The following is a 14,644-nucleotide window of genomic DNA, read 5'->3' on the forward strand; positions in this document are numbered from 1 at the left end:
CCGCCCAGTGTAAGAAATCGGGAAAGCAAGAGACCTGCATGGATCAGTCAAGACCTGCTGGTCAAACTAGAGGGCCAGAAGGAAATGCACAGGCAGTGGAAGCACGGACAGGTATCCTGGGAAGAGTATAGGGGTTGCTGCCTGGTTGTATAGGGATGGGGTCAGGAAGGCCAAGGTGTGTCTGGAGCTGAACGTGGCAAGGAATGCAAAAAATAGTAAGAAGGGTTTCTACAGGTATGTCTACCAGAAAAGGAAGGTCAAAGAAAGCACACACCCCCAGTGATCAAGTATGGCAAACTGGTAACAACAGACGAAAAGGCTGAGGTATTCAACAACTTCCTTGCCTCAGTCTTCACTGGCAGCCTATCTTCTAACACTTCTTGAGTGGATGGACCGCAAGACAGGGACTGAGGGAGCACAGTCCCTCGCACTGTAAGAGACGATCAGGTTCATGGATGCCTGAGGAACCTGAATACGCATGAGTATGGTACCTGACAAGATGCATCCCAGAGTCCTGTGAGAATTAGCTGATGCAGTTGCCAAGCTACTCTCCATGATATTTGAAAAGTCATGGCAGTCAGGTGAAGACCCTGGTGACTGGAAAATGGGAAATATTGCACCAATTTTTACAAAGGGTAGAAAGGAGGGCTCTGGGAGCTACCAACCTGTCAGCCTCACATCTGTGCCTGGGAAGATCGTGGAACAAATCCTTCTAGAAGCTATGCTAAGGCACATGGAGAACAGGGAGGTGATTCAAGGCTTAACCAAGGGTGGGTCCTGCCTGACCAACCTAGTGGCCTTCTATTATGGAGTGACTAAATCAGTGGATAAGGGAAGAGCTATGGATGTCATCTGTCTGGACTTCTGTAAGGCCTTTGACATGGTTCCTCACAACATTCTTCTCTAAATTGGCAAGATATGGATTTAATAGGTGGACAGTTCACTGGATGAGGAATTAGTTGGATGGTCGCATCCAGAGAGTGGTGGTCAATGGCTCAATGTGCAGGTGGAGATTGGTGACAAGCAGTGTCCCTCAGGGGTCCACATTGAGACCAGCACTGGTTAGTATCTTCACCAATGTCACAGACAGTGGGATCGAGTGCACCCTCAGCAAGTTGGCAGGCAACACCAAGCTGAGTGGTGCAGCTGCCATGCCTGAGGGACAGGTTACCATTTAGAGGGACCTGGACAACCTTGAGGAGTGGACCCATGTGAACCTCATGAGGTTCAACAAAGCCAAGTGCAAGGTCCTGCACCTGGGTGGGGGCAACCCCTGATACCAATACAGGCTGGGGGATGAAGGGATTGCGAGCAGCTTTGAGGAGAAGGACTTGGGGGTACTGGTAGATGAAAAGCTGGACATAGGCCAGCAATGTGTGCTTGCAGCCCAGAAACCCAACCGTATCTTGGGCTGCATCAAAAGAAGTGTGGCCAGCAGGCTGAGGGAGATGATTCTGCCCCTCTACTCCATGGTGGTGAGACCCCACCTGGAGTGCTGCGTCCAGCTCTGGAGTCCTCAGCACAGGGAAGACATGGACCTGTTGGAGCGGGTCCAGAGGAGGGCCACAAAAATGATCAGAGGGGTGCAGCACCTCCCCTACGAGGGAAGGCTGAGAGAGTCGGAGCTGTTCAGCCTGCAGAAGAGAAGGCTCTGGGAAGACCCTACTGCAGCCTTTCAATAATTAGAGGGGGCTTGTAAGACAGAAGGGGACAGAATTTTTAATAGACCCTGTGGTGATAGGACAAGGGTTAATGGTTTTAAACTAAAAGAGGTTAGATTCAGACTAGACATAAGGAAGAATTTTTTTTATGATGAGGGTGGTGAAACACTGGACCAGGTTGCCCAGAGAGGTGGTAGATGCTCCATTCCTGGAAGCATTCCAGGTCAGATTGGACGGGGCTTTGAGCATCCTCATCTACTTGAAGCTGTCCCTGCTCATTGCAGGAGGATTGGACTAGATGACTTTTAGAGGTCCCTTCCAACACACACCATTTTATGACCCTTTGAATAAGTCATAACTTAGTACAAGTTACTGACTGCTTTATTACTAATTTCAAATTCTTTCTGGATGAGGCTTGGGTCAGTATTTGCATAAAACAAGTTTCCCACACTGTCTGTCTTTTGAAGAAAATCACCTGCACCCACAAGAGATATGGTGTAGCTCTTATACCAGTTAAGAGTTTACACTTTTGGTCTTGTTTGGATATGCATGTAGGCAGTAGTTGGTATTTTAAAGGCCAAATTGCCAAGAGCCCATTCTTCATTTTAATACTTCTGACAACTTTGAGTGCTCACTGGTGTAATATTCAGATTTAAGAATAACCTCTCAGAAACTCTTGTCCCTGTTGCTGAATGGTAAAGAAGTCATTGCCTATTACCATGCAGTCTGTCTAAAGCTACTATGTGGTAGTCTCCTATAAAGCCATTTGCGCAATCAAAATAAGGGCTAACACCAGCTTTCCAGGTGGCTGCTGTTTTGTAGTCACTTCCACGTTATATAGGTTGCAGAATTGTTGTTATTAATTTTAAATTTGCTGAGTTCAAATTGGAAGATGAATGTGTCTTGCTTTGGAATACATATGAAAGGTTTGTGCCTTCAGTCCTAAGAAGATTTAATAATTAATCCTATTATCCATCACTGAGAAAACAACAAAGTGCTGAGAAGGTATCATTTGACATTGTCTGTGTTTGGCTGCTGAAGTGGCTGATTAACTCTAAATTCAAAACATGGCTTGTGTCCTTCTGACTACTCTTTTCAAAGGATGAATGATCAAGTACAAATAATTGCTGCTTGGGCCATGCCCACTGCAAAATGTGCCAAATTACACATTAAGAGACGAGAAGGAAGTTTGCTTGTTTCAAAGCAGTTCCAGCTATGGGGGTCAGCTCCTGTGAAAGGTTTTTACCTCCTATTTGGTCAGTTTCTTTAGGAACATAAAAAAATTTTGAAAAATAAAAGGTGTTTTTAACAGTTAGTTTGACCTTTTTCTAAACTTGATTTGGATGACATGACAACTGTAGGTGAGTTCTCAAATCTAAAGCTATTTGCAGTAAATACACTGTTATCTTAAGACCAGTCATTGATTTCACCTTTTCCAACTATTTTTATTTAAAGACCAGCTAAGAAAAATGGAAGTAGATGACCTGGAGCTTAATTTGGGATTTTCATCCCAGATGGCTCTACTGCAATGTGAGGACTTCTTTCAGACATAGCTATAGGTAATGGAAAACGGCTTGGATGCTTGTCATCTGCAGGGAGTTTGTTTGTAAATGTTAGTGTGGCTGGACAGTCTGTGCTTGCAGGGCTAGAAGTATTTGATGTGACCTGTTGGAGCAAGTCCAGAGGGCCATGAAGATGATCAGAGGGCTGGAGCACCTCTGCCATGAAGACAGGCTGAGAGGGTTGACCATGTTCAGCCTGGAGAAGGCTGTGGGGACACCATATAGCACCTTCAAGTACCTAAAGGGGCCTGCAAGAAAGCTGGAGCGGGACTTCTTACAAGGGCATGTAGTGACAGGACAAGGGGGAATGGCTTTAAACTAAAAGAGGGTAGATGTAGATTAGATATAAAGAAATTTTTCACTGCAAGGGTGGTGAGACACTGGCACAGGCTGCCCAGAGAAGCTGTGGATGCCCCATCCCTGGCAGTGTTCAAGGCCAGGCTGGATGGGGCTTTGAGCAACCTGGTCTGGTGGGAGGTGTCCCTGCCCATGGCAGGGGGGGTTGGAACTAGATGATCTTTAAAGTCCCTTCCAACCCAAACCATTCTGATTCTGCTGTTCCTGGAGGACTGTAGATGAAGTTGGGCATTAGCAAAGTATTTGAGAAACAGTATGTAGGTAGCCTGCAAATACCCTTTCATGCAGGCCTTTTAAAAGTTTGCAATGCTAGTGTTTCTTTCTATGCTTTCAACTCCAGAATAAACAGAACAAAGTCAAGACATGATCAAATAGGGGTTACTTAGTTTTTTAACCTTTTGCCTTTCCCCTGTCCCTCAGTGACACGGCATGTTTTACTTGAGCTGACTGGGTTTGCATTTCTGAAGCTTTTGTGATACAGGGCTACAAAAGGACAGAGGAGTTCCAGATGCTCCTGAGAATTTCTTAGGAAATATGATATACCCATCTGAATTTCTACATTAATTAAATTCATATAACTACTTCATTTTGGACCCAGTGGTCTTTACCACTTTAAACTACAAATTAAAGAAATGGCTTTAGCAACTTTTCCAGGTGTTCTTACATAAACACTCAAACTGACCTCCAGTGGCAAATGGTAAAAAAAAATAAAAAAAATGCATAGTTGCTTTCGCTTCTCAAATTCTGGACAAAACACACTTGGTAAAGTTACCTTTGCAGAGTATTTAACATTCTGAACACATTTTAGTTGTTTGTGGAATGAAAATGATAGGGTTTTTCAGTTTATCACCTTTCAATTTGATTAACCTGCTGTGCTTTTGTTTTCCTGAACAGTCCTCTGTAATTGAGTAATTAGAAAAAAAAAATCAGTGGGGAGGGAAGACTGGGAGAAAAAATGGGAGTATGTGTTGAAATCTCAAAAATTACCTGAAGTTCTGTTTTCTGTAGTAGTGCAGGGAAAGCAAAACCTGAATGGTTTCTTCAGAAAGATTCGGAAGGGGACACACCTTCACTTATCAGCTGGCCCTCCAGGTATCCTGAAACATAACTGTGTGGCTAACAATCAGACTACAAACCTGCCCTTTCTTTCCCTTTACTCTGTCTTCATTTAACATTTGCCTTTAATTTTCCTTTAACAGCAGCAAGTTAGAAAGCATTGTTTCTTGTGGATAAACACTGCTGAAACTTTTCTGAAGCACCTGCTTTTACTGTAACTTACAACTGATTGTATTTTGATAAAGTAAAAATGCCCCTAGCTTCTTCCATAGACACTGTCATTGTGGCTCCCATTGATTTTTATAACTTATTTATTCCGCTTTGTACTCTGCAAAGCAGCAGATTTTTATACCACACACCATTCTATCTTAGCATTTCCTACAATGTATTCCTTGAATATTAAAGGAGAGGTACAAGAGAAGTAAAAAAAAAATATATTGAAAAGTAAAGCAAGATCTTAATCAGAGCTACAAGCAGCTGCTTTCTCCCATTTTGGTCACACATGCAGTTAGCCCACCATGAGAAGCATTGCAGGAAGACTCTTTTTCCATTATTCTGATTAAAGTAATTCTTATAACCCAGTACTAACATCAGTGTGGATGTTCTGGCGAATGCTTGCTACATGTTGTTTAAAGAATCACTTTTTCAAACTGAACACTTTCTGTGCTTAACTTTGAGAAGTTTCCCTGATTAAGTGCACTGATCCTTAGGGATAAGAAACACCAAAATATTAGAAACGTTGGTGTTTCAGATAACTTTGGATGGCCTGGCTTATTCTCTATTAATTTGCCTTTTTTCCTAAATTTTGCTTTTTTAAAAATAATGTAAAGTCCAAAATGTCTTTTGGTAGCAAGCCTGGAATTGCACATACTTTCAGATGGACTGCTTGCTTTCAAATAAAAAGCTGGTCTCCTGTGGTGCTTGAGTTTCTTTCCTTCCTCAGAATTAAAATCTTTGTTTGTACCCATGTGGGACAGGAGGAAGTACAGAGCTTTAATTTTTAATATTGTGTATGCAGTATTTACCCACGCTCGCCCTATAAGCTGTCTGAACACTTGATGTAGCTGTAGAACTGCTGGAGAGCTTGTCTGCAGTTGTAGCCATAGAGCCTCCGGCTGCACATGCTTGCCTTCCACTAGTGCAGCAGTTAATTAAGTGTCTAAAGGTAGAGTAAGACTCTGTTTTGCATGGACGTTACACGAGTCTATAGGTGATTGTAGAAAATACACTGAAGTAAGGTAACTTTTGGGAACATTCCTGTCAGTTTTGCATGTTAGAATGTAAGGAAACATTGTAAAACAGAATGCCTGTTTTTGGGTGGGGGTTTGTTCCTTTTTTTTTTTTTTTTTTTAAATACTTTTCTCCCCTGCAAGCCCTCTGAAGAACAGCCATCCATAGTGTCACTTCCGGCTTTAAGGCTTGCACTTTCAACATTTATTGTCACATACTGAAACAGGTTATACTAAATGTAACATTTCTTGCATGATACACAAAAGCACAAGTAAAAATGTCTCTGGCAAAACCTCTGAAGGGCTAGGTGGATGTAACAATGTGGGTTTTCGTCCCTTTCCCCAATGCAACAGCCTCTTAGTATGATGTAAGCTGTCCAGTATTTAGGTATATTCAGAAATCTGACTACACATGTGACTGCCAAGGAAATTTGCATTTCAGGCTGAACCTAACACTTCCATAACATAGAAAGCAGTTTTGATCATCTTGTTTGTTTGAGGCTATGGGTATGTGCTGTTCGACACACACAGTTGTGACCTCATGGGAACATGCTGTACGTTTTCAGAGCTTGCTCAGTTACCTTCTCAGGAGTCATGCATGTTTGAGGGCGTGTGAATCACTTGAATGTTTTTGAGCAATGTTACTGCTAAGAACTGGGGACAGGGGGAGGAAGGGGTTGCATCGTAAGATTGCTTTCGTTTATGTATTGATTGCTTTTTATTTTAATACGATGTTGCTGTCTGTGCCCACAGTAGGTGTCTGTGTTCCTTCCCAGCTTGGGTATTGCTGTTCACAGCTTTAATCCTTTTTCTTTCTTAAAGAGTAAAAGTTAGAGAGAAACTGGTGAAAGAGGAAAGTGCTCGTGGAAGCCCTGAACTTGTCACAGACACAGTATCTCACAGAAAATCCCATCCAGTGCCAGCCCACTACATGCCTCTTCAGACAGAAACATCTGCCTTTGATAGGGTTATAAATCAGCCCATCAGTTCAGTCCGCCAACCAATACATGGCTATATTCAGCCTGCTGGCACTGCTCACACAGCTCAGCTGATGGCAACAGAAGAACCAGCAAACAACTCTGTTGGCAGCCCTCTCCTACCAGACGGTGTTAGCCTCTTAACAAAATCATCAGCGGCCACTGTATCAGAGAGTGAAAAGAAAGAGGCACTTGGTTATGGAGCAAAGCCCGATGAAGAGGATTCCTTGGAGGGTGAACAGGCTTCCAAAGGCAGAAGACCAATTTTGCCCTCTGAGATTCGCAAGCAAGGGAAGAACCATGAAGGCCTTTTTGGAGGAGGAGAATTGGATACCCCTGTGGGGAGTTCCTCTTTCGCAAGCAAGCTCAAAGTTAACTCAGAAGTTCAGAGAGAGCTGGAGTGCAATAAGAGGCAGGCTCCTGAGCAGCAGTTTAAGACCTCTGAGAATATAGAAAGGAGCGAAGCTGTTATGTACATACAGAGTGGGTCTGTATCGCAGCCTGCCAAGGCAAAAACTCCTGTTTGGAAAGTGTCGACCGCAAAGCATAAAGTCCTGACTCGCTCAGTGTCGGACTATACTGTGGCTCCTAAGCTAGAAGCTTTTAAATGTAAGGAGAGCACGGAAGCAAATGCACCAAACGGTGAGATTGGCATGGTTGACACAAAAGTCTCTGTTGCCCAGCTCCGTAATGTCTTTCTGGAGACTGCTAATGCCAACAAGAAAACGGAACTGTAGGTGACATTTCAGACATATTTTCGTGTGAAATTTGCACGTCCTTAGCAAAAAATTACACACTCAACAGCAGTTGTGTTCAGCACTTAAAGCACACAGCTTGGCTCTCACCAGTGTGTACTGGAGGCTGAGATGGTCTGAATCCTGCTTTTGTGCTTCTGCTTGCTAGCGCAAGTTGTGATGTGGGGTAGCTGGAATGTGTACGTCTGTGCATGTTGCTGGAGGAGCATGCAGAGTGATCTCTAGTGAATTTTGAGATGCTTACATCTGTGCTTTACTTCTCTCTTCTATTTTCTTTTCTATGCACTTTCTATCATGTGGTTTAAAAGTGAATCTCGGTTTGAGATGGCAACAGCAGGCAGCACTTTGTCTGCCAATGGTGACCGTGAAAGAGGGCCACGAAGGCCGAGGCGCTATTTTTCTCCTGGTGAAAATAGAAAGACTTCTGAGAGATTTAAAACTCAACCTATAACGTCAGCAGAACGAAAGGAGACAGATAGGTAGGCACACACATAGTTCTGTGTAGTGTTCCGGTGCAGGTAGACACGAACAAGCTTGTGAAGAGATGCTCATTTGTTAGCATAAACATTTTGCAAGTTTATTGTTTCTCTTTAAAAACAATCAAGTATTTGTTATATCCTCTTATGACATAAAACCCAAAACATCACTGACAAAACCAATTTGTTGAAAATCCCCCCAACGTAAAATGGTGATCAGTGAATCATCTTAAGGTATTACAGCTGTCAGGTTCTGTCTAATGATAAATGCTTTTGGTTTTATTTGAAGAAAAAAATCTACTCTGCCTTATCGTTTACTTTTTTGTAAACAACCAAAGCTACACATTTTATGTTAAAAGAGTGGGCAGCAAATCTTAGACTTTTAACTTCAGCAAGATGAACTGGAAATCATTTTTGTGTACTGTATTTAAGTTTGGCTGCAATTGCTTGCCTTTCTGCTTTATTAAAGGATGTCAAAGTAGGAACTGTTGAAACTTGAGTAAGATAGTTTTCCTATTCCTAAGACTTTTGAGGTCCTGCTATTTCAGATGGAGTTTGCATTTAATTTTTTTTATGTCTCATTTCCAACTAACTTCCTTCTGTTTGATAATTTTTTGCTAGGTCAATTCTGAGTGCAGAAATTCCAACTGCTGAAGGTATGTTACTACATTATTTTCTTAGGAAGAAATGGGAGCAAATGTTTTGTTTTAACTGAATAATTACTTGATAATGCAAAGAAGTCCACTTGAAAATAGCTATCATTACCTATAATATGTTTGAAGTACCATTTTTCCTTGGGTTGTGTTTACTACAGACTTGATTTCAAATTCATTTAAGTCCAAAAGTCTTTCTGTGGATACTGAACTTTGTATGGAAGTTAAGAGGGGGAATGGCTTGTTATTTTTCAATATAGTTGGAGTTTTTTTTCCTGATTTAGACAATAAATAAGCTACTTGGTGAGGAAAAAACCCACACACATTTTAATCAGCACTCTAGGACTAATAACTACATAAATAACAAAAAATCTTTACTATAGTGTGAAACTTATTAGTAACATTTTCTAGCTAAGGAGGCTGCAAGGCATTGGTTATTAAATTATATAAATCAGTCTGCCATCTTGCTTCTCTTTCCCTCTTGTCACTCTCGGCAAGTGTGTCACAAATTAAGTCGGTAATCTCATGAGTAACTAAATTTAGATTTAATGCTTTATGCTATTTGAAAGCTGATATTCTCTGCAGCTTTGAGATGCTGGCTCTTGGATCTGGAGGATGCTGATTTCAGCTCCTAAGGATACCAGCTGAGCCTCTGAATAATGGGGACACAAGGTGGTAAACAGAATGACCAGCTTCCAGAAGAGACCATTTTGTAGGTTCAATTAGTAGAAAACAGACATTCTACAAAGCAGGATGAATACTAACCCTTAAGAAAGTCTTTCAATCTAATTATTTTCATAGTTCATGTGTTATCATAGATATATTAAGTTTGATTATCATAAAAAGTTACTTGGATAACTTGAAAGCACGTGAAAGTATTGAAGACAAGTCTTTTGTTCTCAAATCATGTTAAGGATTTTCCTCTGATGCAATATGTGTAAAAAGAAGTAAAGTTTAAACAATTTGGTTCATGATAAGTCTTTTGTTAAAAGGGAGGAACAGCCAGCTTATTTGCTGGTGGTGCTTCTTAACTTAGTAAAACATAACTTCTGAGGAGCTCAAAAATCATTTAGTCAAAAACCCCCTTGCACTTAATAGGAACTTGATTCCTTATATCCAGTCTCCTTTTTTCCTTTGTGTAGATGAAGAGAAATTGGATGACCGAGCCAAACTAAGCGTAGCTGCAAAGAGGCTGCTTTTTAGAGTAAGTATTACATTCTCTTAACAGAAGGCTGAGTTAAACATTTCATGTACAAGATACTGAAGAACCCAAAGTGCGTTAGAGTGAATTGTAATGCAGTTGACCAAGTCCAAGCTACATAACTTTTTTTTACTTCATCTCACGTATCTATACAGTAGACCTGTTGCTCGAAAGTCTTCTTTAAGAATGTAATGTAGAGAGATGTGTAGTTAGTTTTAACTCTGTGATACCTACTGTGCAATTATTTCCTCCTAATTCAGAGATGGGCATTTGGGAAATTTACTACTTTGCATGCAGGAAAGCTAAAAAGAAAGTACTGGTTTAGAACTTTCTTCCCTGGTTTTAATTACGATATATGTCCTCTTAGGAAATGGAGAAATCATTTGAAATGAAAAATATTCCTAAACCACCTACAAGAAGTTCAGCAGTAGAGAGAAGACTGCGGCGTTTGCAGGATAGATCACACACGCAACCAATAACCAGTGAGGAAGTGGTCATTGCAGCTACGTAAGTATTGTACATATGTTGGCTCTAAATTTGGTTCCTGCTTTTAAATCTGGGAGTAAGTTCCATATATGTGGTATTTACAACTTTGTAACAAGGAAAACACTTATTGTTAAGGGCCAACTTCCTTGAGAACCACATTGGAAACTATATTGAAATTCCTTTTTAGAAGTAGAGGGACTAGTAAAGCATAACTTGTATGACTGTAATTTGGTAGAAAGCTTATGCACCTGTAGATCAGGTAAATGGGACTAATCATAGCATTGGTTTGTCACTCAAATAAAAAAAAATACATTGTGCTGAGGGAAATGGCACAATTTCTTAAGCAATGTATATTTGTATTGTGGAAAACCTTTTACACTCTGAAATCTCAAAGATACTTTTTGAAAATAGATTTCTTGCACGCTGGTCATACCTCATGAAATTTTCCTGAAAAACTAAAAGCAACTTTTTGGGAAAATTAAACAAAGGTGAATGATTTTCACCTAATAATCTACTAAAAGATAGCTTATGTTATGGGTAAAGAGTAACTTCAATAGACAACCTGTTTGTTCCTCTAGGTCTTTAGTTCTTTGAAAGTATTTGAAGATATTTTGCAAAGGTCGCAGCATATAACTCAGTTAATTAAAAAATCATTGCTGTTTGGCTTTTTTCTGTTTTGGTTTGGTTTGGTTTTGGTCTTTTCTGTAGTTAACACTTAATGTATTGCTTTTCTTAATGCTTTTTTCTTCTCTCTCCCTGTGAATTTTCCCTCCTTGGCAATTCTTTAAAGTGAATCTACCCCTGCTTCACGTTCTGTGAATACCCACACAGTAGTGACAAGAGTACCTAGTCCCACTGTAGTTAAGAGCACTGTACAACCTATCAGGTACTGGGCGGGATAAACATGCATGTTACATGGAGCACAAGATTCCTCAATAGCAGATGCATCTTTAAAGTTTTGAATGCCTTTTCAATGTGTCAAGTCAATACTCATTTCAAGAATATTTAAAACATTTGCCAACGTCATTTATGTTTGCATGATAAAACAATGCAACTTTTTTTTGTCAAGCATCTGTTTTCAGAACCTTTCTAACCACACTTACCTGTTCCAGAAGCATATTCTTCTTTGTGAAAGAAATGAATTTGCATGTGAGAAAACCTAGCAGAACCCTCTTTGCTCTTGGGTTTTTTTGTTGTTTTTTTTTTTTACACAGTAATGTCATCTTGTAATGAAAATACCAAAGCTGGGTGCTTGATTTCACAAGAAGTACATACGCTCTTTCTCTGTCTCTACATATATATATATATTTTATTTTTTTTAGCTTGCAAAATTAAAGGAAAGATAAGAAATTGCACCACCTATAGGTAAAGATGCAGAATACTGTTTGTCTGTTCTGAATGAGATGGGGAAAAAAAAATAAAATAGTACTAACTCCATAAATTATATTATTGTAGAGGTGAATGAAATATAATATTGTAGAGACAAACGCAGTTACAGCTTTTATGAATGAATATGTCTGCCTTCAGCATTGGTCAAACGATCTTCAAAATTAATGGAGTATATTACAAAACTATTTTTTTGGTTTTGAGTTACCCGAAATAACTCAAGAGACAGTCTAAATTCTGTTCCACTTAAAATTATAAGAGGCACTACAATTTATGCTAACCAAAAAGCAGCACTTAATTTGGAGTTTAAATCCATCTTTTAAATGTTTTTATCATATGTGGTCCACAAGTTCTTTCTAATAAAATTGATTTTTACATAAATTGAACTGTAAGACCCATGTTTGTTCTACAGCAGGCATCTTTAATGTCTCTCCATAGCTTTATATTCTGTATAAAGAGATTGGTCTGAAAAGTCTCTCTTCAGTCTGGAGTTCCCCTTTTAAAAAAATTGTTGTGCCATAATCAAATGAATTTGTGAATGAAAGTTTAACTTTTTTTAAATCTTCAGCTGTTGAATTGGAATTCATCATGCCAATGTTGAACCACTGCATAACCACTTAGGCTGCTATATTACATTGGCTGTTGTGCTTCATGTGCAGTTCTTCTGCTTCTGTCAGGTTGAGATTTTAAAATTTCATAATGGCTTCTTCAAAACTCATTTTCAGTTCTGTTTCTTCAGCTTGCAGGCATCAGCACACCAAAAAATTTTAGCTAAAGAAGAGATAAGAGCAGCCAAAGAGGCTATGGGGCAAGATCAGTCTGATGAACCAGATTCTTCCACCTTAAGTTTGGCAGAAAAGATGGCTTTGTTTAACAAACTGTCTCAACCAGTATCCAGGGCCATCTCCACAAGGAGTCGAGGAGATATTAGGCACAGGAGAATGAATGCTCGTTACCAGACTCAGCCAGTCACTCTTGGAGAAGTTGAGCAGGTAAGTGCAGTCTTAGCTCTTTTTCATTTGTTTCTTTTTATTGGAGAAAACAACTTCAAGTGTAAGATGCTGTAACAACTGGTCTTTTCTTTCTCTGAGCTACACATTGGGGTCATGACATATTAGCAGGAAAAAGCTTGTCAAGAAGCAGTCTTCTGACACTGAGGAACAACATCCTTTAAAATGTTCAACTTCATTGATGTGTTTTTCTTTTTTAAGTAATTCAAGAGTGTATCATTTTCCTGATTAGTGTACGCTGTACCTTTTTGCAGTGCCTGTCTTTTTTGGCAGAGTATTATATGTCTTTTAAAAGTAAATTCCTGACCAAAGGGGTAAAAACTGTGACACGTGTCATCGTGCTTTAGATGTATTTTCAGGGAATTTTGGAGCTTGTCATGTGTAACTTTCAGACTCTCTCCTGTAAGCACTGAAAGTGTTTCCATTATTAGTCAGGACATGTTTTGTCATTTTCATCCGGGAGTGGGGATAGATTTCTTTCCCACCTCCCTCTGCAAATGCAGAATACATTTGAAATTTAGAAGGTCATAGTCAAAATGAAATTATTTACTATGTGCAGTGGAATTGGGCTTCCTGTTCTGGTATCCTTCATATAATTGGAACTGAAAAGGATTGGCTTTTTAGTGAAGTTTGAGTATAAGATGGCTCAGCAGTGGTCTTTCAGAGCTGATGTTCACAACAGCAGAAACATCAGTCTCTTAGTATTACAGCTTTAAAAGAAATCACTTTAACAGTGAAGCACAACTCCTATGCATGTTGTATTTCTAGGGATTTGGATCCATCAGAGTGTTAGAAAGTTCCTGTTCTTCTCTTCCTATATGCTTCAATCATGATGTTACCTTTTCCGTATTATAATAATGGAATAGTGAAAAGGCAGGATTTCTCTAACTATTGGTGCAAAGGTGTCCAGATATATAATTTTTCTTTATGCTTACTTTACTTAGGCATGAAGTAGTGGTAAATATTTGGCAAATTAATTTTAACAAGGTTTCAAAACCTTACATAGTTCTCTTTCCATTCATTTTCCACATGCCACCCACTGTCACAGCCTGGCCTCTTTAATATTAAAGAGTGTGTCACTAACTTGTTCGAGGGCCAGGAAGGTGATCAACAGAAATGGGCTGAAGAAGGTGGGAAAGAAGTGACATTCACATTAGTTTGTCAGACTTTTGCAGAACAAACTCGCTCTTCAAGGAAGGAAACGCAGAGGAAGCATGTTTTGTCATCTCTTTCTGAACCTAGCAAAACAACCCGGAGTTGACTCTGAACCAGGCTTGATAGGAATATATTTTCAAAAAGACTTTCTGTAGTGAACCGTTCATTTGTAGTGTTGGGATGTTTTGAGATGCAGTTACATTTTTTCTAGGAAGAAACAGAAGGTATCAAAAGAGATAACTAGAAGTTATGTTCCCAAAATATTTTGCAAATGTAAATATCTTGTAATTAAAGCTGAAATCTCTTTGCTGATCTCTTCTAAATTTCTGATTCTGATAGATGCAATGGAAAAAGAGTAAACTGGTAACTATTTTCTTATTCTTTCTTTGGAATCATTGAGCTAGCAAAATAGTCTTTGCTCTGCTTTCCCATTTGTTTAATGAATGACTATTGGCCATGCTTTATGGAATTTGCACGTGCATTTTAAGTTTTCAGTTGATTTCCTCCTACTGGTGTGATTTTTGTCTATTCCTTTTGCATGTTGTTCTCTAGCCCTGCAGTTTAAAAAAAACAACAAAAAAGCCTCTCTTGATGTGTATGAAGGTATAATTTTCAGTTTCTTTCATAGCTTTTGTCTCCTTTGGAGAAGGCAAAGCCAAGCTCTGCATTTCAGAAAAATT

At 39.6% G+C, this 14,644-nt stretch overlaps 1 protein-coding gene across 14 annotated transcripts in view; it reads left to right on the forward strand.

Moving 5' to 3' along the window:
* Nucleotides 1-14,644, forward strand: part of SVIL (supervillin) — a 142,487-nt gene that overhangs the window by 86,023 nt on the left and 41,820 nt on the right. For 8 of the 14 annotated variants that reach the window (XR_008747521.1, XM_055806458.1, XM_055806456.1 and 5 more), the window contains 7 exons: nucleotides 4,589-4,672; nucleotides 6,688-7,575; nucleotides 7,906-8,076; nucleotides 8,695-8,729; nucleotides 9,869-9,930; nucleotides 10,295-10,434; nucleotides 12,539-12,791. Coding sequence is in view for 13 of the 14 variants with exons in the window: in XM_055806458.1 (XP_055662433.1) it covers nucleotides 4,589-4,672; nucleotides 6,688-7,575; nucleotides 7,906-8,076; nucleotides 8,695-8,729; nucleotides 9,869-9,930; nucleotides 10,295-10,434; nucleotides 12,539-12,791 (1,633 nt within the window). In the remaining variant the exon portion in view is untranslated. The remainder of the gene's footprint in view (nucleotides 1-4,588; nucleotides 4,673-6,687; nucleotides 7,576-7,905; nucleotides 8,077-8,694; nucleotides 8,730-9,868; nucleotides 9,931-10,294; nucleotides 10,435-12,538; nucleotides 12,792-14,644) is intronic. The other 6 variants (XM_055806454.1, XM_055806465.1, XM_055806455.1 and 3 more) reach the window with 5 other exon arrangements.

This window comes from Falco peregrinus, chromosome 5 (assembly GCF_023634155.1).
Source record: "Falco peregrinus isolate bFalPer1 chromosome 5, bFalPer1.pri, whole genome shotgun sequence".
In the NCBI taxonomy this organism is placed as follows: Eukaryota; Metazoa; Chordata; class Aves; order Falconiformes; family Falconidae; genus Falco; species Falco peregrinus.